The sequence below is a fragment of the Pezoporus flaviventris genome, unplaced genomic scaffold (genome assembly GCF_033815535.1).
Source record: "Pezoporus flaviventris isolate CSIRO_AGI_PZ_B2104156 unplaced genomic scaffold, CSIRO_AGI_Pfla_v1 ptg000083l, whole genome shotgun sequence".
Classification (NCBI taxonomy): Eukaryota; Metazoa; Chordata; class Aves; order Psittaciformes; family Psittacidae; genus Pezoporus; species Pezoporus flaviventris.
In genome coordinates this window covers 14,045,966-14,071,526 of record NW_026892631.1, presented here as the reverse complement: position 1 = coordinate 14,071,526, position 25,561 = coordinate 14,045,966, and the positions used below count along the sequence as shown (strand labels likewise).

The 25,561-nt window shown below is 47.6% G+C and overlaps 1 protein-coding gene across 4 annotated transcripts; it reads right to left on the bottom strand.

Moving 5' to 3' along the window:
• Positions 1 to 785: 785 nt before the first annotated feature.
• RD3 (RD3 regulator of GUCY2D) lies at positions 786 to 19,490 on the bottom strand. 4 transcript variants are annotated; one of them, XM_061475092.1, is made up of 4 exons: positions 18,898 to 19,206; positions 9,541 to 9,850; positions 1,690 to 2,003; positions 786 to 1,046 (listed from the first exon to the last, which is right to left on the bottom strand). In XM_061475092.1, the coding sequence occupies exons 2-3, from the start codon at positions 9,834 to 9,836 to the stop codon at positions 1,706 to 1,708; spliced, it is 594 nt and encodes a 197-aa protein (XP_061331076.1). In that variant the 5' UTR covers positions 9,837 to 9,850; positions 18,898 to 19,206; the 3' UTR covers positions 786 to 1,046; positions 1,690 to 1,705. The 4 variants fall into 4 exon arrangements, with proteins under 4 accessions (XP_061331076.1, XP_061331077.1, XP_061331075.1 ...); XM_061475093.1 differs by lacking the exons at positions 786 to 1,046; positions 18,898 to 19,206 and adding an exon at positions 19,448 to 19,490 and having other exon boundaries at positions 1,486 to 2,003; XM_061475091.1 differs by lacking the exon at positions 786 to 1,046 and having other exon boundaries at positions 1,486 to 2,003.
• Between the last annotated feature and the right edge of the window lie 6,071 nt (positions 19,491 to 25,561).

Here is a 25,561-nt window from a genome sequence, read left to right as displayed (position 1 = left end):
ACTGGCATGATTCTCCAAAAGCCACTCATACAGGGAAACCCCTATCTTCCTTCCCCATCTCCCGCCGGTCACCATGAAGCGTCCCAGCCCTTGGCTTCTCCATAGGACCCATGGCTTTCACTGTGTGCTATTCTCTTTCCTTTGCTGGTGAGAGCTCTCCCTACGCATGCTGAGTTAGGGCCCTAGAAACTTGTCCTCAGCTGCATTTTGCTGTTTCTGCAGGGTCCCAGCAGAACCACGCTGCCCTACAGGCTACTCCCTTCGCACTAAAGGTTCCCAGACTGGTTGGTGTTGGAAGGGCCCTCTGGAGCTCCTGCAGTCCAACCCCTGCCAAGGCAGGGCCACCCAGAGCAGGGCACACAGGAACGTGTCCAGGCGGGGTTGGGATGGCTCCAGAGAGGGAGACTCCCTCGGGCACAACCCCCCCCGGCAGCCTGTGCCAGTGCTCTGCCACCCTCACGTAAAGAAGCTCTTCCTCGTGTTGAGGTGACTCTTGTTGTGGTTCAGTTTATGGCCATTGCTCCTCGTCCTGTCGCTGGGCACCATTGAAAAGAGTCTGCCACCGTGCTCCTGGCACCACCTTTGAGATGCTGACCTGCATTGATGGGATCCTCTCTTTTCTAGGTTCTTTTGTTATAGGATCAACCCTCTGGCCACCGGCCTGTGATACCGAAAAGCTCTCCTCTGAGCCCCCATGAGGGAAGACAGAGAACAAACCTTCATCTACCAGAGCCCTTCAGTCACTCACAGCAGGAAGTTGTTAAAATGATCTCAACCATTTCAGCTGATCTCAACTATTTCAGCTGTACAAAGAGCCTCTGTGCGTGGATGCTACACTTTAGTACTCTTTTAGGCTTAGCCATAAACATTAATTTCAGCCCACTGCCTTATTACTGGGATGTGGCGTGGAGCACTTACCTCAGCAACACAGAACACTGAGGACCAAGAGCAGCATTTGACACAGCTGATGTATCCGCCTGTATATCTACACAGCAGGTTGTTACCTTTCTATCTACTCTGCAGGCGCGAGGTTCAGGGGGTTCTGCCTGCACAAAAGAGAAAATACCCAAGAAACCTGAGCATGCATAAACTCGTTGCTGTGCAGTAATATTGGTCTTTCATCTCAAAAAGCTTGGGGTCTGTTTCTACCCAGGTTGGATTGTGAGTTGTCAGCAAAAAGCTGATCAAGAGCAGTGCTGAGGTTACCTGTGAAGTTTCCCGTAGCACTGGGGAAGGCTATTAGTCGGAAAAGGAAGTTCAGTTCCAAATCAGATAGTAGCTTTAACTGACAGGCCTGATCCTGCAAGCCTTACTCATGTAAGTGGCTGTCTTGCTTTCAGCAAGATTGGTCCAGCCAGCAGCTCTCACTAGCTCGTGCCAAAAGCTTTTCTAGATAACTACATCCAGGCGGGGGGGGGGAGGGAGAAGGCAGACATCGCAAAATAATTCATTTTCCACAAGAAAGCAGCCATAAAAAGAGGACAGTCAGTGAGCCTTGCCCGTAAGGTTACTGATTAGCTACTAAATTAAAGGAAAGGCTAGCATGTTTGGTCATGAATTGTGTCACACACCGCGGGCATGAGCAGCAGTTACTATGGACACAGCTTCCAAGAGAAGAGACAGGCAGGGAGAAGGAACAAACAGTAGAGCTAGAAAAGAGTTAACTGGGATTGTGAAAGATCTAAAAACCTTATTCAACATCGAGTCAGTAATCCTTGGCATTCCGAAACTCTGGCATGCTCCAAACCCTCCTGGTGGGCTGGGTGCCCCGTTCCACATCCTCAGAGATGGTCTTGATGTCACTGATGAACGGGGAAATCCTGGACCGGGATTTGAATGTTGTTAAGGAGAGGCTGGTTTTGTTCTTTGTGTTCCATTGCCTGGCAAGCTTCTTGGCCTCTTCCTCTTCTTTGATCTTCTCAGCAGCTTCCTGCAGGGCAGAGCGGAAGAGCCGGGATACTTCCTGCACTTCTGGTTCATATTCAGCAATGAGTTGCCGGAATCTGCAAGCACAGTCAAGGCACAGCTTTGATTAAAACCATCAAATGACACATCGCTGCCAAGTCACTGTGCTAGGCTGGGAACTTGGCGCTCCTGCAGAATGGGACTCCCTGGAACTAGAGGGAACAACAACAGGGAGGGGCCATGAAGATCTGCTCAAGGTTTCTAGAATCACAGAGAATGTAAGGAAGCAATGATTCACTGTTTCTCATAAGGACAAGAAATAATAGGGAGCAGCAAACAAAGCTAGAAGGTGGCAAGTTCGAAACAGAAGGAAGTGCTCTTTTCAGACACCACCTATTAAATCAGAACTCGGTGCTATCAATAGCTTAAGAAACAAAATGATTAAGCAAGTTTGTGGAAAATGTCCCCATTACTGCTGATTAAACGTGATTATCCAAATGCAAATCCTTGCTCAAGTCACCCCTGAACTGCTGCTTACCAGAAGCTGGGATAAACCAGGGAAAGTCGCACTAGACTTCCCTCGTTTCCAATTCTCATTCCCCAGTGGCCGTGAGACAAACAAAATTCCTGTAAATCTCTTCTTTGTTATATGTTTGGGTGTCTCCCAGTATTCAGTGAAGTGACATTTCATCTTCCTATGGATTTCTGCAAGGGAATGGACCAGCTCAGCTTGACTGGCAGCATGATGCTGTATCTAAGTGGACAAGTGTGAATTACTCCAGTGCTTTCTCAGGAAAGAGCTCAAAATGATTGTTGTTTAGTAAGCTAGCTTAATGCCAGGGAAGTGAAGAATTGCCCCTGTTTATTTTGCAGGTGAGGAAGGGGAGATGCAGAGCAGGATAGTGTTCTTGAAGTCACTGAGTGGGCTGCTGGCTGGGCCAGGAGGAGAACGTACCATTCCTGACACCTTGTTGGGTAATGAGGTCCTCAGCCTGGAGAGTGTGGGATCCACTCCCTAGCACTCACACACTGGGCATATAGATATTCTAGTTGTTCCATAGTAGCATGCATGTATGACAGATGGTAATATGGCTACTCCTGTAATAATCAGTTCTTAACATTAAAATTGTATCTCCAGGTAGACACAGAGCTGAAATAATACTTTGCTAAAATACAGTTATTTGTACTTAATGGAAGCTAAATGGCCTGTAAGCGTTTTGATATCTTTTCTCCAACAGAACTGAATGAGGATGGAGAACAGTAGGATTGCATTTAAATAAGCCTAATATAGCAGAAGCTCATAGAACAAGATCTTGCCTATTGGTTTCTTTAAAAGCCTTAGGAACATAACAAGGAGTTTAGTGCATTATGGAACTGCACTGCTTAATGGTGTATCAAAGGGAACCCACGATAATAAGGACAAAAGAAAACCAGAGATAAACCAAAAAGCCTCTTTGTACATTTATGCCTTTTGACTCTCCCTGTGGAGGCCTGGTATTGGACATACATCTTAACAGCATGCTGTATCCCAGGTGTTTCAGTGTGCTTCTCTCACAGCACGTGTTGGCAGCTATGTGTACAGCAGTGGGGACACCGCTACTGCATGCTGATGGAAATCTGTTCCAGCAGAAGCTGCAGGCCCTTGCAGGGTCAAGCTAGAGGCGTTTGATGCAAATCCCACCAGTCACCAAGATGTCCCTTAACCATTTCAGTTGCTGAATTCCTAACCCACCCCCTCCAAAAAAACCCAACCCTAAATGTGGACCACTGGGATGCAAACAGCCTCTGAGGCACCGTAGTTCACACTGGTATGGAAGCCCGTGCACAATACTGCCAAAGTGAGTTGTGCAGAGCCACTAAGTGCAAGAGACTTGGTCTTGCTGAGTGTTACAACACTAAGAGGGATTTGCTGCACGTGGCAAACATCCTTTCTGCTTTCTGGGGAGGCGCTGCAGTTGTGATTTCAAAGAGACAAAAATACAGTTTCCACAATAAATACACTTCTCCCTTTACTCTGTAGAGAAGCACAGACAGATGAGTCTATTGAAACCCAGGTCTTCACAACATTATAATTCTACTGAGAAAAGCACCTTCAAAGGGCTTTTACTGCAGAGGTGAACTGAATGAGTCATTCCATTATTTTATCTGCATGTGTATTTTAAAGAGAGCTGCTGTCACGTTGTGTCTATAGCTATCAGTACATCTTTTGTATTGGCAATTGTTGCACCCAAGAGGCCTCATCGCTGCCTCCAGTTTTAGAGGCTGGGTGGCATGCTGCTGGCCTGTGGCCCCAGAGCAGGTAGCACCATGTGTCAGGCTATAACTGGACCACTGAGTGCCTCTGGGAACAAGAGGGAAAACGGGTGGTATGATGACAAATTTATCCCCTGAGCACAGAACTCTAATACTAATGCCCTGTGTTGCTAATAATACTCCCAATCAAACTAGCTGAAATAGTTCTCTAAAATCAGCTTTCCGCCTTTGTAGCTCTCTGCCTGTTTGCATTCTCCTTAGCTAGGGCAGCAAGAATTGGTTTTGCTGTTAAGATTTACCTCTGGCTTTTCAGGACCAACACAAGAACTACTTCAGATGGATCTGAGCAGGTCTAAGAGACAAAGAGAAGGTGAACCAACAGACTGTCTGCCAGTCACCCAAAGAAAAGCCACACTCATTCAGATGGAGAAGGGAAAAGGGGCCCTTTCCTCCCACCCAACAGGATGAACTAGCTTCACCCCTTTATTAATGCCCACCTAACTTCAGTACCAGCATGTTTGTGTAAGGAGCAGCCCCTGCATGAAGTCCAATAGGTGTGCATGCCACAGTTATTTCTCAGCAGAAAAGATGGACAGGTTCTGAGGGGGTGAGGTCTAGCTAAACCAGTCTGTGTGTCAGGAAATAGCTAGCTCGCTGTAGCCACCTACGCAGCATTGAAGCCATCCTTCCCAGTTACCAATGAAAACCAGTTGATGTACTGGATGATCAAGCAATCTGCTCTCTGCACAAAACACGCAAGGGATAAAAACGGTACAAACCACTGGAATCAAGGAATATGGGCTTGTATCCTGGGAAACAAACTCCATGCAAAGCTGCTCAATGGAATTCAGCAGAAAAAAATTGCACAAGGCTCACCTACCTTCTAGCACAGGTTAACACCCTTACACTTTTGCATGGAATAGTTCCAGGCTAAGCAACTGCACATCCATATCCAGAAATCCCTCGACATGGTTTCCTTATTCATCAGAAAAGTGTACCTATGTTATCCCTGAAACAAGTGATCACACTACTGGTAGCCAATCTCTAACATTATGCAAGTCTCACAGTCTTAGACGTGACCATCAACAAAACTCACCTTGAACCAGCAAAGCAGCCTGGAGAGCATGTATACACACACACACACACACACACACACAGAGGGATGAGCACATTCCCCACTCCAGGCTGTGTTCCATTCACAGCTCAGACAAATTTGTTCTTTACACTGTGAGCCTTCCATCTCCTTGTACAGCCAGTAGAACTGAGGAATCGGACAGCACTTGGCTCTTGCTGGCACTGCTTTGTAAAGCACTGTCACCTGCCCATGTTACTCTGTAGGTCCCCAGTTCAGTAGGTTTCCTAAGTACAGCCTGAACTTTAAAGACCTCTTAAATCCAATGGAAGTCCGTGGACTTAAACAGTGTGCTCATAGTTCAGCGTACTCCCGAGTGCCTGTCTGAACTGGGAGCTCTAAGTAGATTTAGTCACTCAAAGAAAACATGGGCTGCTTAGTGCTAATAATTAGCTGCTGACTCCTGAATCTATATTTTGAGCAGGGATTCTGGCTATATTGTAAAGCAATGCGGAGCTTTGCTAGGGAAGGCTGCTTGACCCCCACAGGACCATGGCATTCACTAACTCGTATCACCCCAAACTTAAGCTCATGATAGTGAATCAGCCCGTGTCTGGTTTTAGGCATTTGTCTTACATTCAAGCATGGGAAGTCCACTTCAGCTATACACAGTCCTTAGGATATTACAGTCCTTGGGCTGCAGTATTAATAACATCTAGGATCACCAAAATGCAGGTTTGCATTTCCATATTAGGCTTTTATTGTTTCACTTTTGCTGAAACTGAAAGAAATGAAACCGCTCTGATGGGAGCTTAAGCTGAGTAAGGATGGTGAAACCCTAGTGTTCTGTATCAGCCAGCTACTAGTTACTTGTTCAGTTTAACCATGGCAGGTAGCAAGGGCCTCACCAAAAATCACCGACACTTCCTTCAAATGGCTCCAGGATTCCATTTGAAATCTAGTCTGTGATCTCCAACCCAGTGACCTACAGCTAAGTTACACCTGAATGCAACAGCTTCATTTGTATGGGGTGAATCAGAGTCTCCAGGTAGCTGATGGTACCCTTCCAGAATTTCAGGTGACTCACAGAGAAGTTTCTATTGGCCTGAAATACAAACCCAGGCAAACTGCATCTGAAGGAAAATCCCTCCCGTTTCAGAAGTGCTCCTTTCCAGCCTTGTCCACATCTAAAAGAGCACACTTGGAGAAACTCTGCTTCTCAGCAGATGTGACTGCCGCCACAGAAAAGGACAGTTTGGATGAGCATTTAGAAGAGCTTTGGAGAATGAAGTCACATCTCTGACAACTCAGACCCAAGTGGTTTGTTCTGGTTTTGACTCTGAGCTCCGAATCTCCCAGAGAAGGAGACTTCGTGTGACACAAACGAAACAAACACTGCAGCCTTACAAGGTGCATGCCGTTTGTGTGATTCAAGTATTACACACATGTCGAGTACATCAGAAAGGACTTCACCTCTGAAGGTGTCCAAGCTGGAAGGGAAAGGATCCAGCTTAGTGTTTCAGCCAGAACCAAGGGCTTCGGTAAGGTACACGCTCTGCATTTGAACTTCCAAATGCAAGCTCATAGATCTTTTCAGTGGGAGATTTTCTTACAGTGGCTACGTATTAGAAAGTCACAGAGGATTCAAGAGGAAACACCAGCAGTGCAGCAATCTGGTGGTTAAAGTACTACCCTGCAAATGTGGCCATTTCAGCTGAATTCCTGTTATACTGCTCTTGGGCAGTTGGGGGGAAATTACTAAAATCTCCATGTTATCTCACTGCCTGAGAGGAAATTTAGCGAGTTCTGGCTGTCTTTTAGTTACACTGTGTGCTCCCTTTTTCTGCTGTGCATTTTCAGCCCCTAGCATGGCAAGCCTCATCCTTTTTAATTGGTTCCATAACAGTAATGAAGATTTCTGAACCACAGGGCTCTGGGCAAAAAGGTAGAAAAGAAGAAGGGTCAACTGCTCACATTTCCAACACAAGACAAAGGGATTGTCAAATACAACTAGTCCATACTAGTTTAAGACAAGCAAAATACAGTTTTCTCCAGAAGAGCTGTAGTTCAGGTGTGGAACTCTGCCTCGGGGTGCCACAAATGCTAACCTTTACATGTGTTCAGAACCAAGAAAAGCAAACCCCACGACTTAGGCAAACTACTGAAAGAAAAAGCCACAGAGGGCAATTATGGACAGAAGGGCCACTTCTGGCTCCAGAAGTCTCCAAGGCCCAGTAAGCTGGAGGCGAAATGCAAGATACTGTGATTGGCCACACTGTTGTATTTGCTTGCCCTGTTCTTTTCTCTTGTCCTTACGCTGATGCTACTGGCACTATCTCGCAAACAGACAGCACATGAGATCAAACAGACCTTTGACCCAATCCAGTTCTGCTCTTACTGTGGCTATGGCATGCCCTTCTCAATCAGGGAACTGAACCAACAAACGTTATGCAAGTCTCATTTATTTAATGTGGCTCTGCTAACCATAGTATGGAACAAAAAAACCATGCCACTTCTTGACTCATACTGTAATACAATTCATAATAGCCTATAATAGCAATTTCTAAGAGGATTTTAGGAGGATGGTTTTATCCTTCTTCAATCATGCCCACGTAGAGCTCACCAATGTTGCACCGGGTATGTTTCTCTACCGCCAGCAGCACGCCGAATCCTGAGCAAGCACTAGAAGCAGCACTGAAAACACACATCTTTGCATGAACAAAGCAGGAGCAAGCTGTAGATGGCTCAGCTTAATCCTCTTTTCTGAAGGAGCTGACAAAGCCTCCCAGCTCCAGCGGCTGAAGCCTGCTCTCATGGAAATAACCTGTTTTCCAGACAGCCCTTGCTCCGTGGCCCTGGGGAGGGTGAAAATAACTCTGAACCCCAAGGGCTTTGAAGTGGCTTGTTTACAGCATAGCTTGGAGTTAGACAAATGTAAGGCAGGTGCTGTTTCCAGCAAACTTCCACTGGGAAGAACCTGGCCACTGAATGAGCCCAGATTTCCGATTCTGCCACAATGACAGCCTCTGCAAGAGCCAAAGCCCTGTGCCAGCTTGCCTCCAAGGTTCAGCCCCAGGGCAGATGAGGGCTAGAGAGGTAAGACAAAGCACCAGCTCCTTCCAGCCCTCTGCCAGTTGTAATTCAGGAGCTGTAGATTCATTTGTTCGAGAGAAAAACGGGTGCCATCACATGCAGTGAGTGACTGACTGCAGGGTGTTGGGAATCCCTTTGTATATGGCCTGCCAGGACTGTTTTATTTCTAATCCCAGCTGAAGAATATGTTGGAAGAGGGGAAGTGGATTATACAGCCCCATTTCACATCTTGGCTTTGGCTAAGGTGCACTGCACTGTGCTCAGCGAGAAGATTTAACTTGGAACACCTCTCCCAGAGGAAGAGAGTCACCTCTTTTCCCCCAGCTTGGGTGCTGGAGCAGGCTTAGAGCTATTTCTGAAGACATTTTCACTGAAGGTTACTCAGCTGGCCAGCAGCAAACCTAGATCCAGCACTTGACAGGCTCAACAGCAAGTCCAACAGGCTGTTATCTGTCTGTACAGTGCAGGAGGCAGAAGTACCATGTAGCTGTTCCAGCCAACAGCATGCCCCACCTGCCTCCTGCTCCACACGAAGGGTGTGGAGGGAGGGAGAAGCATGCAATCCCTACTTTCTGTGGGAGTACCCGGCTCACAGGCTAACAACCACAATAGCACCTTTTGGCTAGTCTGGACACTGGGGACAAATGCCTCAATAGACCTGCTGGACAGCTTAAACCAAGGAAGGAAGGTTCCAGTGAGAGTGCATAAACACCAAAGCAGGTTGTTCGGAGGCTGCGGAATCTCCACCCTCAGAGATATTCAGCAACAGACAGCACAAGGCCCTGAGTAACCTGATCTAACTCTGAAGCTGGCCCTACTTTGAGTAGGAAGTTGAAGTGTGTATCTCCAGAAGTCCCTTTAAACCTCAGTTATTCTATGGATTCTAAAGACTGAAGCAGAAGCCATCACAATACTGGAATGGTAACTGTTCATCCGGCAAGACAAAGCTTCTCTGGCTGCTCAGGAGCATAAAGTACTCAAGCCAATCTCAGAGGGAAATGGCATACAGTAACTTTATGGAGGCAATGGTACCACATTAAACTACCTTAAAACATTAGGTTTCTCTTCTTCCACAGAGACCCTGTCCCAGCATGACTTAAAATACAAGATGCCAAGGTTTGGTTCTGTTGATTCAAACCACTCTTCCTCCCCGCTCACATATCAGGAAGAGCAGATGGGGGAAGGAAAGGTCTGTATGAGCACATCTTTTACTGTACCTGAGTATGACAGGCCCACAGTAGGACGGGTGGATTTTGGTACACATATCCTCCAGCTGCAGGCGCTCTCCTGGGCTGATATCATAGCTCTGCTTTGGATAGCTGACCAGCCAGCCGTAGTCCACCCCGGTCTTGATCTTGCGATACTCATTCTCCCGCTCTCGCTGCTGCTTCTCTGCCTGCTTGGTCTGCCAGCTCAGCTCCATCATGAGCGTCTCCACCACCATCTCCGTGGGGCTCCTCTGGGAAATGCGGCTTGGGGGCTCGTTCCACCGGAACCAGGAGGCCAGTGACATAGTGCTCTGCGTGTCTTCATGCAGAGGCGGTTGAGGGCAGGCAAAGAGAGAAAAAGAACAGTGCCATCATCACCAACCTCAGCCAAGAACCCTCTCCCCTGCATGTCCCCCTGAGTCCGTTGTTTGCCTAACACTGCTACTGGGTTAGCCAGTTAGGACTAACGGGTGCTGAGCACCTTGAGAGATCTCTGCTGCCGTGGCCAACCTGTGCAGAGGGTGATGCAAAGCGGGGAGAGACAGTTCCCTTGAACTGCCCATCACTGCATCATTGAAGTGACAGCCACAGTTCTATGTCTGGAGTTAAGGAATAAGGATACCTTGCTCCCTCCAGGTCAGGATGGGAAGCATTCTCCTGCCCACGTGGAAGAGCTAGAGCTAAGGTTTGCCTGTCTGAATCCTCATGGGAGAGCATGACCTTGCAGCAGCTCTATATGAAAACCTCAACACATGGAGTCCAACTGTTGCTGGGAGCCACATTCTAGCCAGCAGGAGATCCTTAGGGACAAGGGCAGGAGAGGTGACCTGGTGTGGTGGGTTGGCCCTGGCTGGACCAACCAGAGCACCAAAGCTGCTCTGTCACTGCCCTCCTCAGCCAAACGGGGGAGAGCAAATACACCAGAAGGCTCGTGGGTCGAGACAAGGACAGGGAGAGACACTCACCAGTTACCAGCACAGGCAGAACAGACCCCACTGGGGGACATTGAATTGTTACCAATCAAACCACAGCAGGGTGATGAGAAATGAATCAAATCTTACAACACCTTCCCCCCCTCCAGCCTGAGTCCCCTGCAGGGTCACAGCTCCTGCAGCAAACCTGCTCCAGTGTGGGCTTCCCATGGGGTCACAGCTTCCTGTGGGCATCCCCCTGCTCAGGCATAAGGTCTTTCATGGGCTTCAGGTAGAAACCTGCTCCCTCATTAACCTCCATGGGCTGTGGGGCACAGCTGCCTCCCCATAGGCTGCACCATGGGCTGCAATGGAGTCTCTGCTCTGGAGCATCTCCTGCCTCCTTCTTCTCCGACTCTGGTGCCTGCAGAGCTGTTTCCCTCCCATGTTCTCACTCCTCTCTCTGGCTGCAGCTTCTCCCAGGAGCCATCCCTGTAGCCTCCCCGCTACCACAACCTTGCCACACAAACCCAATCCACCGGGTAGGTTTGCTGCTGCTGTAATGTACGTGGTAAAGCTCACCTGTACTTCGGTAGTCCTGGCAGAAGCAATAGATACAGTAACTACAAGGCCAGGCAGAGCTTTACTCATTACTTAGCAAATGTGCTGTTGCAAGCAGGAAAGGCTGCAGCACCTTCTGGAAACCAAAGTTGAATTATTAGCCATGTGAGAAGAGCATTACCACCAGTGTCAAGGGAACTGAGGCTGGGCTGACAGGGAAGGAGCCACATATCAAGGTTCAAATTGTTATTACTTCTAAGTGAGAGGTTTCTGCTGCTGGGAACATGGAGAAGGCAAAACAAACTGCACCGATCAGCTCAGCAAAAGATGGATTTAACCCTCCACCTGGCCAGTCCCTTCTTGGAGTCATTTCAAGAGGACAATGCATGGAACAAAGTTATTAACTATTGTACTTGTATTTAAACACAATGGAATCCAAAGCAGGCACTAGGGATGTGAGCAGGAGCAAAACAGCATCTGTTTCTTCACACAGCACACTTACGTGCCTTGCTGCTCCCTTCCTTTAGCCCCCAGGGAGAAGGGGTGGCACAAATAAGCGTTGCAGCTGGGATTACCAGAAAGCTACTCTGGGCAGCAGCCCAAGCAGGACATGGAGTTAACATGAAGGTAATGACTGAAGAGCCTCGTTCTGCAGGGCCAGAGCAAATCCTCAGTGATGAGGCACAGACACAAAGAGAGACATGAAAGGGAGAAAAAGAGGCTTTTGATTTAAGCTGCTGTACTGGGGCCTAGAGCCTTTAGTGACAATGCAGATCACCAAAAGCTCATAACTACCCAGTACTCCCATTATTGCTGAGAGCCATAAGCTTCCAGACTCCCTAGAACAGCAGTGGTCCATAGGATTCTGCCTTCATTGCCTGGAAAACCATCACCATCTGCACGAGGTCTGAAGGACGCTTCAGTTGCTTTCATGCCTTTAGCACTTGCCATAACGTAGCCTTGTTCTCTTTCAAAAATGTTCATGTAATGTAAATATGTCACAGCATTTCAGTAGGGAAAATGCTCCAAACCCATGGCTAGTCTGTACAGTGCCCAGGTATGAAATTATCCCAGGATCTAATGCTTAATCTTTTCTAGAACCAACAAGTTTGCCAAACTGCACCAAAGGACTCTTGTCTCTAATCCTCTATCCTACGTCTCCCAGCAAGCAACACCAGTTTCTCCAGGAGCAACAGCTTCCAGAGGACACAGATCTAGCCAGCTAGGTGTGCAAGGCCACAGACACTCTTTTGAAACTGCACAAACATTAGCACCTTTGCTGCTTTATAGTGCTTACATGTGAGAGATTGCTGTAGTGACCGCTCTTGCCCTGGAGTATCACCTATGATTATCCTTATGATAGCAGCCACAGTCAGCAACTGCTGGAAGTAACCTTGCTCCTCTCTCATTTCTGTGCTCAGCAGGAGGAGGAGCAGCAGCTCCTTTCATTTGCTTTCATGGCCAGGGTGAGTCCAGCTAACATTGCTCTGCCTGCCTGCTGCTGCAATACCTGCCCAAGACACGTGAATGAGCTCAGGTTGGAACTGATGTGCTGAAAGCTTCAACTCCGTAATCCCACCATCCTCACATGTACCTGGATCCTGCTACATGGTAGCCTCCATTCACCATCACACACTATTTAGGATGAAGATCCTTAAAACTTAAGGCCCATTCCTTCATCCTACCACTTATGTATCACATAGGTAAGCCCTACTAGCAACATAACAGACCACGAGCGGTTGTAAATGATTTGAAAGTCTCCTGTTTCTTTTCAGCTTATGTGACAACAGCAATTTTTCATAAGTTTTACAGACACCTGACCAATTCATGTATCATTATTGTTCCCATTTGTGCCTTCATCCGATGAAGGTGAGCGTGCCCTTCTGTATTTCACCAGCGAAGGGTTAGCTTGCTTTGTGCTTATTCTGGCTATGACCTGATCTCACACTGGCGTAACTCTGCTGATCTCAGTGTGTCAGGGGGAAATCAGCGTAACTGTGAACCTGAGGAATGCCCTTCTAGCTAGTCCAAGCTCAGCAGCTCGTTTGTTCATTAGAAGAGGAGCAAGAGGGGAATTTAGTGGTCAGAACTGGGAAAGAGAGCAAGGAGACCTGGGCTCTAATTTGACCTGCCCTGGCTTTCACATGGTCCTCAGCTGTTCCTACTGCCTTTATGTTTTATGTCACAGGACTCTCCCAGAGGAAGTAGTTCTGCAGGAGGAGAACCCTTTTACCTAGCACTGGTACTGCAGAGATTAATCAGCTAGGAAAGTGCTTTGGATAACTTTCTCTGAGCAAGGCTGCTGAATCTGAGCTCTGCTCTGTCCCAGAGCTTTCATAAAGCACTGGTAAAAGGCAGTTTTGCTTTTCATATGGGAACATGGACACCCCTGACTCTGAATGGGGCTTCCACTTGTCTCTCATACATCACTTGAAAAATCTGCTTCCCCGAGAGGAGAGTACAAAGTCAGAAAAGCACCTTACCTGCAGTGGAAATGGCCTGGTCTCAAATGAAGACAAATCCCATGCAAGCATTACATGCTCACTGGCAGCTTGTGCTGGCTGCTCCTAAGGGAGTCTTGTTTGTATGAGATTGTTTCCTTCCCCATCTCTCATCCATCATCTCCTCCTTTTGAGAGCTGGAAACTGGCCATCTCTATTTAGCAGGCTTGACAAGCCACCACTCTTCCCACTGCTGGTCTTTGCAGCCTGCAGAAGATCCTGTGGGCTCCATTAATTGTGGCTGCTGGTTTTAATTGAAAGCTCACATGCAAGCTAATCATTAAATGGCTCAGAACGGCTTTCCTAGTAGGAAAGGCTCAAAGGGCTGTTGGCAGGACGTGGGCAACTGGAGGAAGGCAAAAGTTTCAGCCTGGCATTTCTTCAGGGGAAAAGGCCAAATTCACACTCTGCAAGCATTCACTTTACAATTCTTGAAAGAAAGACATTGCCCCAGCTGAGTACAGACCTTTATGTTGCACAGTGAGCCCATTTTCTGGTTCCTTGGAAGAGGCTATCCTGGGAGCTGACAGAATCCAGCTGAGGAACTGCTCTGCTGCCACCCAACCAAAACCTCAGAGTGGTTTACACACGTTCCGCTCCAGAAACTGATCTGGGTTTCAAGACTTCTTCCTCCCTCACCCTAGCCCTTTGCCCAGAAGATAAAGCTTCCCCTCCCTCCATTGACTGCAAGTGTGACCAGCCACCTCACAGTGCTTTAAGCACACATTTACCTCAGCTGTGTTGAAGTCTTGGAGTACCTTGCTTCCTCTCCCACAGCCTTGGAGGGCTTGCTTCAGTGCCTAGTGACTGCCAATAAGTCCCTCTAGAGTTTTGCATGTGAAAGGTTCCGGTTAGCTTTAGTTGTAAAGAAGCTTTTTGCCTTTCTCCAAATCTCATTTCTGTTCTCCATGTTGTCAGCAATTCCTCAGGTCTCCTCCTCACGTACTTTACAGCTCTTTCTGTTCTCTTCTCGTGGCAGGTTCTGTACAATATCACCTTGTCTCCTACTTTTTCACCTTCTCCCATATTTCCCCATATGATTTCCATTTCTTGCTCCAGAGAAAGCACCAAAGAATCAGAATAAGTATGGGAGTTCACATGTCTTGGTTTTCACCTGCCTAGAACAGGATTTCAGCCTTTTCTAGCCCTTCTATTAACAAAGACAGTCTGTTTCTGTAGCCTGCTCTTTGGGTGTTCTTTGGCCATCTGCAGGCTGTTCATATAACCTGACAGACATCAGTCTTCTTCAGGCTCTTGCAGTGTGGATCACCACTTGCTAGACTTGCTGGAGCTGGGCTGCTTTCTGGTAAACCCTAAAGTCAAGCAGCAGGACCCTTTTGCTTTGTAAAGGATGAACATCTAATCCAAATGATGAACAGCCTAATCCAAAGTCCAGTGATGTCAACGGAAATGCTGTCACTCAGCTGGCTATGGACAGAGTCCCAGGAAATCCACTGTCATCCAGGCAAGGCATACCAACAAACCACTGGGCTGAGGAGCTGGGAAATGCCTTCCCTCCCTTCTTATGGGTGGTAGTTCCTTAGTGCCAGGGCTCAGAGAGACAGAACTACTTTTTCCACGCACACCAGATGAGAGAGTAACAAACAAGGAAGGCTATTTCTAAGGGAAGTGGGAGAGGCTCCATCCCCAAACTGTGTTCATAACAGTACTCATTAAAAGAGACATGCAGTCACAGGGAAAACAGAGGCTATCAAATTGAAGAAATTATTAAACATTTTTTCTTCTTCTTTTTCGTCTCTCATTAACCAGAAAAGCTCAGCATCCTTTGGATAGCAAAGGATACCCAATATCTCCCAAGACTGCACCTCATTGGTAGATTAAAGCCAGTTTGGCTACCCCCATCCCTGAATTGTGTGTGTGCTCACTGGTGCAACATTTAACCAGCTTCTCCCGCAGACTGTAGCCATGGCTATGCTGCTTGCTGGGCCTGCACGGACTGGCACTGAGTGGCAACAACGTCACAGGTCAACCCCAATGCGATTTCTTCTGTAATAAAGACATTTTGATTCTGTTCTGAACAAAGAATCTTAGCAAATTCTAATTCAAGAAACTGCTGCCAACACTTTGTCAGTTTTATTAATATACACCATCATAGCTTTGTAAAAGGATCCCTGTTCTCTGTTCTCCACTGCTTTTTTGCAGAGTTCTTTATCTTCTCCATACAGAAGTTTTTACCTTACTAGGGTCCAAAGAACCCTACTTCCTATCTGTCTGGAATCTCTTATTTAGTGACATGGAAGGCCGTGGTGTTTACACATTGCCACACAACTGTAATCTTACTGGAAATTATTATAACCTCAGCCAGAGAACCCACATCTATCTCCCAAAGTTGCTACGAGGCAATTAATGCTGAAAAAGCAGTAGCTAAAGCTTTTCAATCAAGAAACTTAGAAGCCATGCATATAGAATGATGCTAATACAGCAGCATTCCTCATGCTGACCTGCAGAATACGGAGAGAGAACTGCTGGGGACGCTCAGAGGTGTGCTTACGGACCACAGCAGGGAACCTGTGTTTTGCTTTATGAGTGTACCGATTGCCTTGCTGTGATGGACACAAGCTATTTCTGGACCAAAACAAAAAAAGTCACAGCTAAAGTGCATTGAAGGACATGGCCCTGTCACCAGCAGCAAGGAGTTCTGAATAACAGAAGCACAGGGGATCGAGCCAACGTTTTAAATGGGACATTATTTACTGTCAAGTCTTCCTGGCTGCAGGTGTTGAGGACAGCAAAAATAGCCTCACAGCAGTGTCTAGGGGTGAGCTGACGTGACAGGGCACTGTGGCACTCAGCAGGCCACAGCGTGCCAGGTAATGCCTGTCTGCCCCTGGCAGGGCAGGGCTCATGGTCTGAGCAGCCTGCTGCAGGCTGACAGCTCCTGCTGCTGCCTAAGTCTGCTTCTGAATGACAAGTGCTCTCAGAAACGTGTGAGAGCCATGCTGCCGTTCAGCATACAGTCTGATTTCTGCATTAGTGTTCTTTTTTTTCTCCAGCAGACTGCATTCTCTGTGTTATAGAAATGGGCTGGGGCATTGCCAAGGAGAGTTACAAGTCATTTAAGCCATTTGTGAATGTGCATGACTAAAAATCACTGTTAGCTAGCATAACAGGACAGTCAGAGTGTACTACAAGGTGCTGCAACACAAAAGAGAAACAAAAGTGGTACCATTTCTACGAGAGAAAGCTTGAAAGCCCTTCTATGGTACACATGGGTATGTCACTTTTTCTACAGCTAGTACCCCTCAAAAGATTTTTTGTAATGAAACTGTTTAAAATGGAGAACACACACAAAAATATTGCTCTCACCTCCCCAGCATCTGTTTAAATTGTAATACATCCCTAGAGCTTCAATCTTTTAGAGAACAAGTCTCTCTGCTGCATTTTACATCTGCCCTTTGATTGCAAGAGGGGTAAAGAAGCAAGAGTTCAGCATGAACTGGGCTCCAAACTCCTGTATGAATGAGAAAGGTATTTTTCAGTGGCTAGCCAAAATACGAGGAGAAAAGGTAGCTGATCTAACAGGTACCGCTTCACGATCTACCATAGAACTGCACTAATATAAACCAGATTTGCCTCACCAAAGTAAATAAAAGAGCTGTGTTGATTAACTGCAGATGAAAATCCAGTCCACAGATCTTAAAGAAAAAGGGGTGGAAGAGCCTAGAGCTCTACTAGTGACTGGGGCTCTCTACAGAGGATAATCTTTGTGTTATCTGCAGAAGCAAAAGGGTGGGTGTTACTCAAATCTGCTTATGAAGCAGAGTAGCATCTTACAGTTTGTCTACTTAGGAGAGCAAATGAGTTCCATCTGCTGAGAAACAGGACTACGTTCATGCCAAATTCCCACTCATGCTCTAAACAGTATTTTCTAATAGCAACCATAAAAAGCACTCCATGAAATACAACCTGTACTGGACTGTTACCTACACCTGATGAAGGGAGGAAGTTGAAACGTGCTGATCTGCTCTGTTTGCCTGCCTTGTTAGTAAAACACCTATGTTTTGCTCAGCTCTTGCTGTGCTGGATCAAACACACCTTCAATTCTGTATCTTTCTTTGATCCCTGCAGACTACAAAGCCAGGTTTCCAGTCAGGACAGAGAGACCTAAAATATTCTTCACCATTCATTCAGCCATGGAGATGAGAGTTCAGAAGATAGCACAGATAAATAGGGTTCCTGTTACTAAAACGACTTAAACCATAGGAAAAATACATAAATAAATAAATAACCCCCTGTATTGCTGCATAAAGCAATAGCAACAATAGCATCCAACGGAAGGCTCCACAAAAGGCTTTCAGAATTAAAACTCAGATCCCCAGCTCCTTTCTCTTATTCTACTGTCACTGTAGCTATACAGTGTTATTAAAAGAGCAGTCATGTCACAAACTAGAGTTTCTAACACTGTCATTCACTGCAGATACTTACACCTACAGGATTACTTAAAGTAAGAGCTTGAAACTCAGACCCAAAAGCCTATTTCACCTGTTCTCAGGCCCACTGAAGTTTTGGGGGTTTTATTCACATGTAGTGGCATAGACCAGGCAAAGTGCTGTGAAAATGGGTGTGCATTCGCCACCCAGACTGAGGACTGATTCTTCTGTGAGAGCAGGAGTAACTCACAGCATCATAAGGTGAGAATGCATTTTAACGGATGCCTGTACATTCCTATTCAGTACTGAAGCTTGGTTACGGTATCTATCAGAAAGAATGTTGACCGGAGATCCCCAAACTCTCACTGCGTCTCAATTCACTGCGCAGCTATTAGCGTGAGCTCCCCCTTACTGGAGAACACTAAGACCAGTGTTAAAGTCTGGTGACAGGAGTTACTTAAAAATACACATGGCTTTAAAATTAGCACCCAAAAGAATGCCAAGGTAACAGCTCGAAAACTTGAGCCTCTCTTCATAGGGATCACACACAGCACAGGGAGCAACCGGCAGAGCTCTGGGAAAGCTCACCCTTTTCTTGTCTGAGCCACCTACGGCCCATCCACAGAGAAGCACAAGCAATGAAGAGCGCTCTCGTGGAACAGATTTTAACTAGTGTGTTAGCAGCAAGTGATGTACAGGGTGTAGCGGGCTCTCAGTTACACTGCCGTCACTCCGCAGCTATCTGACTGGCCTTAGCGGCTGGGGTTACTAAACATCGGGGTTCCACACAGAAGACACGTAGTAGGGCAGCTGTTTAATCTGAGAGATCTCAAACACGAGCGGGATAAGTTTAAAGCAGCATAAACCACGCTTTCCTCCCCGGCTGCCCACTCTTTCTGTACCCGGTGCTCAGCCATGCAGGCAGCCGTGCCCGAGCCCAGCCTGGGACTGGAGCTGGGGCACCCCAGCCCCTTCCCTGCCCACCCACCCACCCCGCCTCACCTCGGGCAGCGGTGCTCCTGTGCGGGCAGAGGGAGCCGGGCTCGGCCAAGAAAGGAGGACAGGGCTTGAAGTGAAGCCCTCTAGAGTGGCCCCGCCAGCTTAAATCCACACTGGGGTAGGGATTAGCCCCGGTGACGAGGGATAACAGCTGTGTTTACAGCAGTGCTTTGGAGCTATTAGGGCTTGGTGCGCTACCTCTACAAGGCACCCGTCAAAAGCAACGCGCTTCGGGACCCGGGCAGAGCTCGGTGCCGGTTTAAAAGTCCCTCCAAACCCTGAGAACTTTGTGGGGTTTCTATGGGCAGCTCAGCCGCTTCTGTGAAGAACCGGGCGGAATTCACACAAAAAACCGCACTTCAGGAAGCGGCCGCGGCTCGGTCCCTCAGCTGCCCCATCCCAGCGCCTCACGGCTCCGGGCCGCGCAGGAGCCGCTCTGCTCGGGCAGCGACACCCGCAAACGCGGGCCCTCCGCGCCCCGCTCGGCACCACCTCCGTCCCGCCGGGCTCCCGTCCCGCCCTCCCGCCGCCGGCAGCCTCCCCTCCTCCTTACCGCGCTCACCCGCTCCCGTCCCTCCGCCGGAGTTGAGCGGAGCCGCCGCCGGCTCCCGGCGGGCTGAGGCGCGGCCGCGCTCCCCCGCCGGCGGTTGCTGTTGCCATGGCGACTACGCTGAGGCGGTTTGACCCAGGGGCGGCGCGCGCCCGGCCCCGGCGGGGGCCTGCTCTGCGCGTTAAATGTGCAGTGATGAATAACGGAGAGGGGGAACGGCGGGGTCGTTGGGGAGCCGCTGGGGATGGAAGGGACCTTGAAGCGCATCCAGCTCCAGCCCCTGCCACGGGCAGGGACACCTCACACCGGAGCAGCTTGCTCCAAGCCCCTGTGTCCAGCCTGGCCCTGAACGCTGCCAGGGATGGGGCAGCCACAGCTTCTCTGGGCACCCTGTGCCAGCGCCTCAGCACCCTCACAGGGAAGAGCTTCTGCCTTATCTCCAACCTGAACTTGCCCTGTTTCAGTCTGAACCCATCACCCCCTGTCCTATGGCTGCAGTCCCTGATGAAGAGTCCCTCTCCAGCATCCTTGTAGCCCCCTTCAGACCCTGGCAGCTGCTCTGAGGTCTCCACGCAGCTTCTCTTCTCCAGGCTGGACAGCCCCAACTTTCCCAGCCTGTCTCCTTACGGGAGGCGCTGCAGCCCCTGAGCATCCTCATGGCCTCCTCTGCACCTGCTCCAACAGCTCCGTGTCCTTCCTATGGTCAGGACACCAGCACTGTGCACAGCGCTGCAAGTGGGCTCTCAGCAGAGCAGAGCAGAGCAGAGCAGAGGGGCAGGATCACCTCCTTTGACCTGCTGGTCTCTGTGCCGGTGAAGCAGCCCAGCACACGGGTGGTTTCCGGGCTGCGAGTGCACGCTGGCTCATCTTCAGATTGTCATCAACCGGTCGCTCTCATTTATTCATCACCACGTCTTCCAGCAGCAGCTAGAGCGGTCCAAAGGGCTTCCGTCATGGGTCACAGGTTTCATTGGGTTTAGAGGGATGAGGAATGAGGAGGGGTTGGCGTGGGAGCTAGAAGGGAATGAGGGAGGTGTAGAGGAGAAGGCTAAGGATGGGGTTTTGTGTCGTTGGGAAGGCGAAGGACGTGCAGTGTCAGAGGGAACAGCTCCATCTGTGAAACAAGCACGTTACAAGAACAGTCCTGTGCACTGGGATCTGAAAGAGATGTGTGTGGATCTGGAAAACCGTGAGGAGTGGCTGTGCTCATGAAAAGGTCGGTGAGGAGAGCTGTATGTAGTGAGAGGTCAGTGAGGTGAAAAAGAGTGAAAACTGGCCTGGAGACCATGCAGGTCTGTACAGTACATGTATAAATCAGAACAGAGCAGCTCCAACATTGCGGGCTAAAAGATTCCCAGCGCAGTCTAAATTAAAATGTATGAGGACTTCTTTTCCTTTTGTCTAGTTTATTATTAGATCAAATAACAAAACCAGACTAACAAAGAGATTAGAAGCATTTTCTGCTCTAATTATCTGTGGAGGATTACGTGTCTGTCCCCAGCTCCAGCCCAGCCCAGCCCTGCACGCCACCCAGTCTGCAGAGGTTTATAACATTCTGGCTGTGCTCTGCTCAACACGGGATGGTTGAGTTTTAATTAAAAGCCATCTTAAATGGCTAAAGACCTTTACATTTTCACCCATTAAAACTTCTTTCAACAGTCATCAACTCTGACTAATGCAGAACAAACCCCGTCTTGAAAATACTTAGGGACCAGGCGGATCAGGTGTTGTATTTTCAGTGTGGTGAATGCATGGGAAACTCCTGCCATGAATTCGAGAGAGTGGTGACTGGGGAATATCTTCAGGAGCATTTCTTTGCAGATATATAAGCCTCACAATGAAAAAAGTCATTTATCTCTCCTATACCTTATTAAGCATTGAAACCAAGGATTCTCCTGCTGTTGTACTGATAGGACTTACCTGATCAGCCAGCGTTCAAACCAACAGTTGCTTAGTGCTCTGGTAAGGCAGACAGGGTAAAGCTTTATTCCATGTTATGTTTTCCAGGACAATTCCATAATTATCGAGTTTCACCATTATCATTTGTAGTGCTGTCCGTTCGGGACCGCTGTTTTGTGTGATTTATCGGATGCTGCCCTCACTCACCTGGAGCACCCCAAGCTGCAGGCCCCTGTGATGGGAGCTGTACAGCCTTCACGTTTCCATCACTGATAAAAGTCAAGCATAATGTGGTAGGGTTATATCTGGCCTGCTGGGTTTTGGCTAAGTTGGTGAAGCATACCAATAAATATAATGGGGCTCACAGAGGGAACATTGCCTTTTTCATAGGCTTAAAACCCAGCTTAGAAAAGTGCCACTTTCAGAGCTATTTGTCATATTTTTGCAGTGCTTGTTTTCGCTCAGCAAAGCAGTTTATCACTGACTGGGGAGGTCTTCTTCCTGCTGTTGACTTCCAATCCAGTCAGCCCACCCACACAGGAGTGCACTATAAGCAGAAAAGAGAAAGTTCATTCAGCCTCTAGCAGCAGTCCCAGCCTTTTTGTGGCTGAGGCTCCTTTGGGAAAACTGGCAGTGTTACCCAGGCTTTCCTAGTGAATGTCTCTTTCTTTTCCTCCTCACTGTGGGGCTGCCCCTTTCTCCCTCCACTCGGTTGCGGGCATGGGGGTGTGCCCAGCAAGGCTTGGGTTTGATACTTCAGCTGCTGTAGGGTGTCCCCTCACCCCAGAGGTATCAGACTGCCATCAGGGACCACAATCCAGAAGGGCAAAAATATCAACTCAGAAAACAGTATCCTGGGTCAGTAAAAGAGGCAGACACTTGGATACTGTGTCCCAGGGCACAGCTGGATGAAGAACACGCTATACAGGTCTTGCTCAGGAAAACCTCTTGGATAGGACTATTGCAGACAGAGTTGTATTTCATCAAGGACTTTTGTCTTAGATAAACATACCATAATGTCATTGCAAAGATAGTTCTTGCTATAGTGAAAAGCATTTCTCCTGTACAAGCTCCTGAGTGAGAGGCCCGCTGCTGTATCTGAGTAGGCTCTGATGTTCGCTTTTTGCTCTTCTCTCATTTAGGAGGAGATGACAGTTGCTATGGTTGACTAAAGCCTAGAGATACTGAAGCCATTGAAAACAGAATCACAGCGTGCTGCACCGCCAGGAGTGGAAAAAGGTCACTTAAAATTAGTATTAACTAAAGGAAGACATTTAAGGCAAGAAAATCAAGCAGAAGCAATCACTTCAGACAATAGATTTGCATAATGGACAAGTATTTATTGTGAATGAGCCCCCAAGCTAAACATTTCAAAGGACACCAGCAAAGCAATAGGAAACGTTTGCTTCACTGTAGGGAGGTGGAATGAGATACTGTTAGGAGCACTATGCCCCTAACCTCGATGGCACTAGGAAGTGACAACCAACACATTTTGTCTTTGCTGCATGCATTGCCCACTCAGTGCAGCCAGCTTTAACTGCTTATTCCATCTGATGTACTGTGATCAGCGAAGAGAGACTGGATCTACACTGCTCCTTGTGTACTACAGAACCCTGTTGCAGTGACTGTAGTTAGCTACAGCCCTCAAAACCACTGATAGTCGTTCACGGAGACTACCCAGAACACAATAACCGAATAACCTTCCAGCCATGATGCAGCCCCTTCTCCCTGAAACATCCTTTAAGCTGGGGATTCAGAGCTGACAGAACCACTGATGCTTTTGCCTCTGCGCATCTGAAGAAGGCAGCGCCAGAAAACCTGATACACAGGTGTTAAAAGGTTGTTCCTTCCTTCTTGCCTTTGTGCTCACCATCATAAAGAAGCGTATAGCAGAGGTGTGGTGGTCTGTTTAATTGTGGATTAACTTCAGTGAGCAACCCAACAAATATTAATTCTGTATTTTTAGCGCTGTGAGTGAAAATGATGAAGTGTCATGAAATATTCAGCCAAAAACCAGATGTAGAAAGGCAAGCTGAGCAGCAAAAATTACAACGCAGATGGTCGTGATAAATTAATTGAAGACACTTAGGCTGCAAGGGGGGAGATGCAAAAAAAAACCTGCCATAGAGCCTATAAGTAGACAGATGTCAAAAATATCTGTGATTATGCACTTAATTGCACTCTCTGTGATTGCTTGATTCCTAATGTGCACTATTAACACACAGTAATCTCCAAAGGGTATTGTCAAGGTTGTTGGCTTTTAAAATGACCACATCTCAAAGGCTGTCACAGTCCCTAATACCACCTTTTCACAGGGGTAGTATGTTTTTCAGCCAGAATTTTCATTATGTGACAAAAATTGCTTTAGTACTAGAGATGGAAATGCTTTCGCACCATATTTAAAGGGGTTTTGCCCCTGTCTTACCCGAATACGCGTTGTTAAACTGATGCGAATGGAACTGACAGCAATTCACAGATTTTCATTAGTCCCAGGACGCTTTGAATTGTTTGTTTTCTTGCATCCAAAAGTGAATTTTGCACTGTCCAAAATTCAGCGCAACAGGAATTTTGCCATTAAATTCAGCAGGAGCAAGACTTCGTCCATACACTGAGTTTGCTCCAGAATCCACAGGCGATTTGAGCTGATTTACAGGGGAATTAAAAACAAAAAGTGGTTGGGAGAAGGAAGATGATAATGCTGTATTTCTTTTAATACAAACGTAGAACATAGAGGGAATCCAATTGTTGCTCCACGCAGTGTATAACCTAATTATGTCACTGAAACTTTATGGGATGTCTTGTGCAAGAAATACTAGCTTTATCAGACACAACCCTTCAGGAGACATCAGCAGGAAGACAGAAGCCAAGTATACCTATGGAACTGCTTTGGGGATATGAGACTGGAGGACACAACAACAGGGAGGCAAGAACTGAAACCTCAGACAAGTCCCAGTGGGATCACACTGTTTGTGTAGTGCCTCCCAAAGAACGTTGTGCCAGCTCTTCCCACTCTGAGGCAGACAGAGCTCTGGAGCATGCCTGTATCCTCAATGGGTCTAACAGATGCTTCTTTTAAACGCAGGGTCCAAAATGTCCCTGTCACTACATCCTCAGGCCTGAAAGACTACATGCTGCAGCTAGGGAAGTAGGATCACCCTTTTTCTATTGCTAACAACTGCTTAAGAATAAAGGTTTCTGAAATGATGGTGTTTCACAGGGAGGGCACCCTGTGGATGTTTGAATCAAGCGCACATTCCCTGCGGTATCACTTATAGCCACGGATCTTTCCTGGGTCAACCACATAGCACATGGAAAACACTAGTACCTAAGTAGGTTTCAACCCAGCGTTTGGGCTGCTCCTGACACTGCTCCACCAGCCTTCCAAGCACTCAAATACTGGCCATGAGCATCAAATGCCTTTTGGCACAGCTAGAAACAAAAGGTGGCATACCGCAACCCTCACATGGGCTTGGCCCTGGAGAAGTCTTTCTTTTCAGGGAGGCTGCTCCCTGCTTAGCCCATGCTTTCTACACTTAGAATCATAGAGTCATGGAACAGTTCGCATTTAAAGCCAGAAGAGCCCAGAAGAGTGTTGCGGGGGCAAGGGGAGATTCTAGTTGCTGCTTGTGGGTCACAAGCAAGCCATTAAAGTAGGATCACAAGGGTGGGGAACTGAGGAATTCCGGCATGGGTTTGTTTTTTCAGTTCTTATAAAACTTGTTCTCTTTAAAATGTGGATTCTTCAGGTATATCTTAAATGCCTTGAACATAACTCCTTCAGTTAAACGCCCGTTTTCCAGCAGATATGTAGCATTACCCACCCACAGACCTGTATTTCTTTCAGCGTGGGAGATCAACATTTGAAACTCTAATCCCACAAATGCTGAGATTTATTCTAAATCTAGAGCCTGTGATTTATTTATTTATTTGAAGTTGCATTTAAATTCAACTCAACAATTGCTCTTTCCTTACAGCCAGCCCCAGGCCACCCCATTCATCCATTACCCAGCATTATGCTGAGACCATCAGCAACCGAAGACAGTACATGCCGCAGGGGGGCTTCACTGGGGAAGGTGTTGAATGCAGTGATTTAGCAACAGCACATGTTTTTAGTCTCTTAAGCAGACGATGATCTATGGAAGCAGATGCAACTAGTAAATTGTATTCACAACACGTAGAGAGTCAGCTCAATCGGTCCTGAGCCTCTGTGCCCACAGC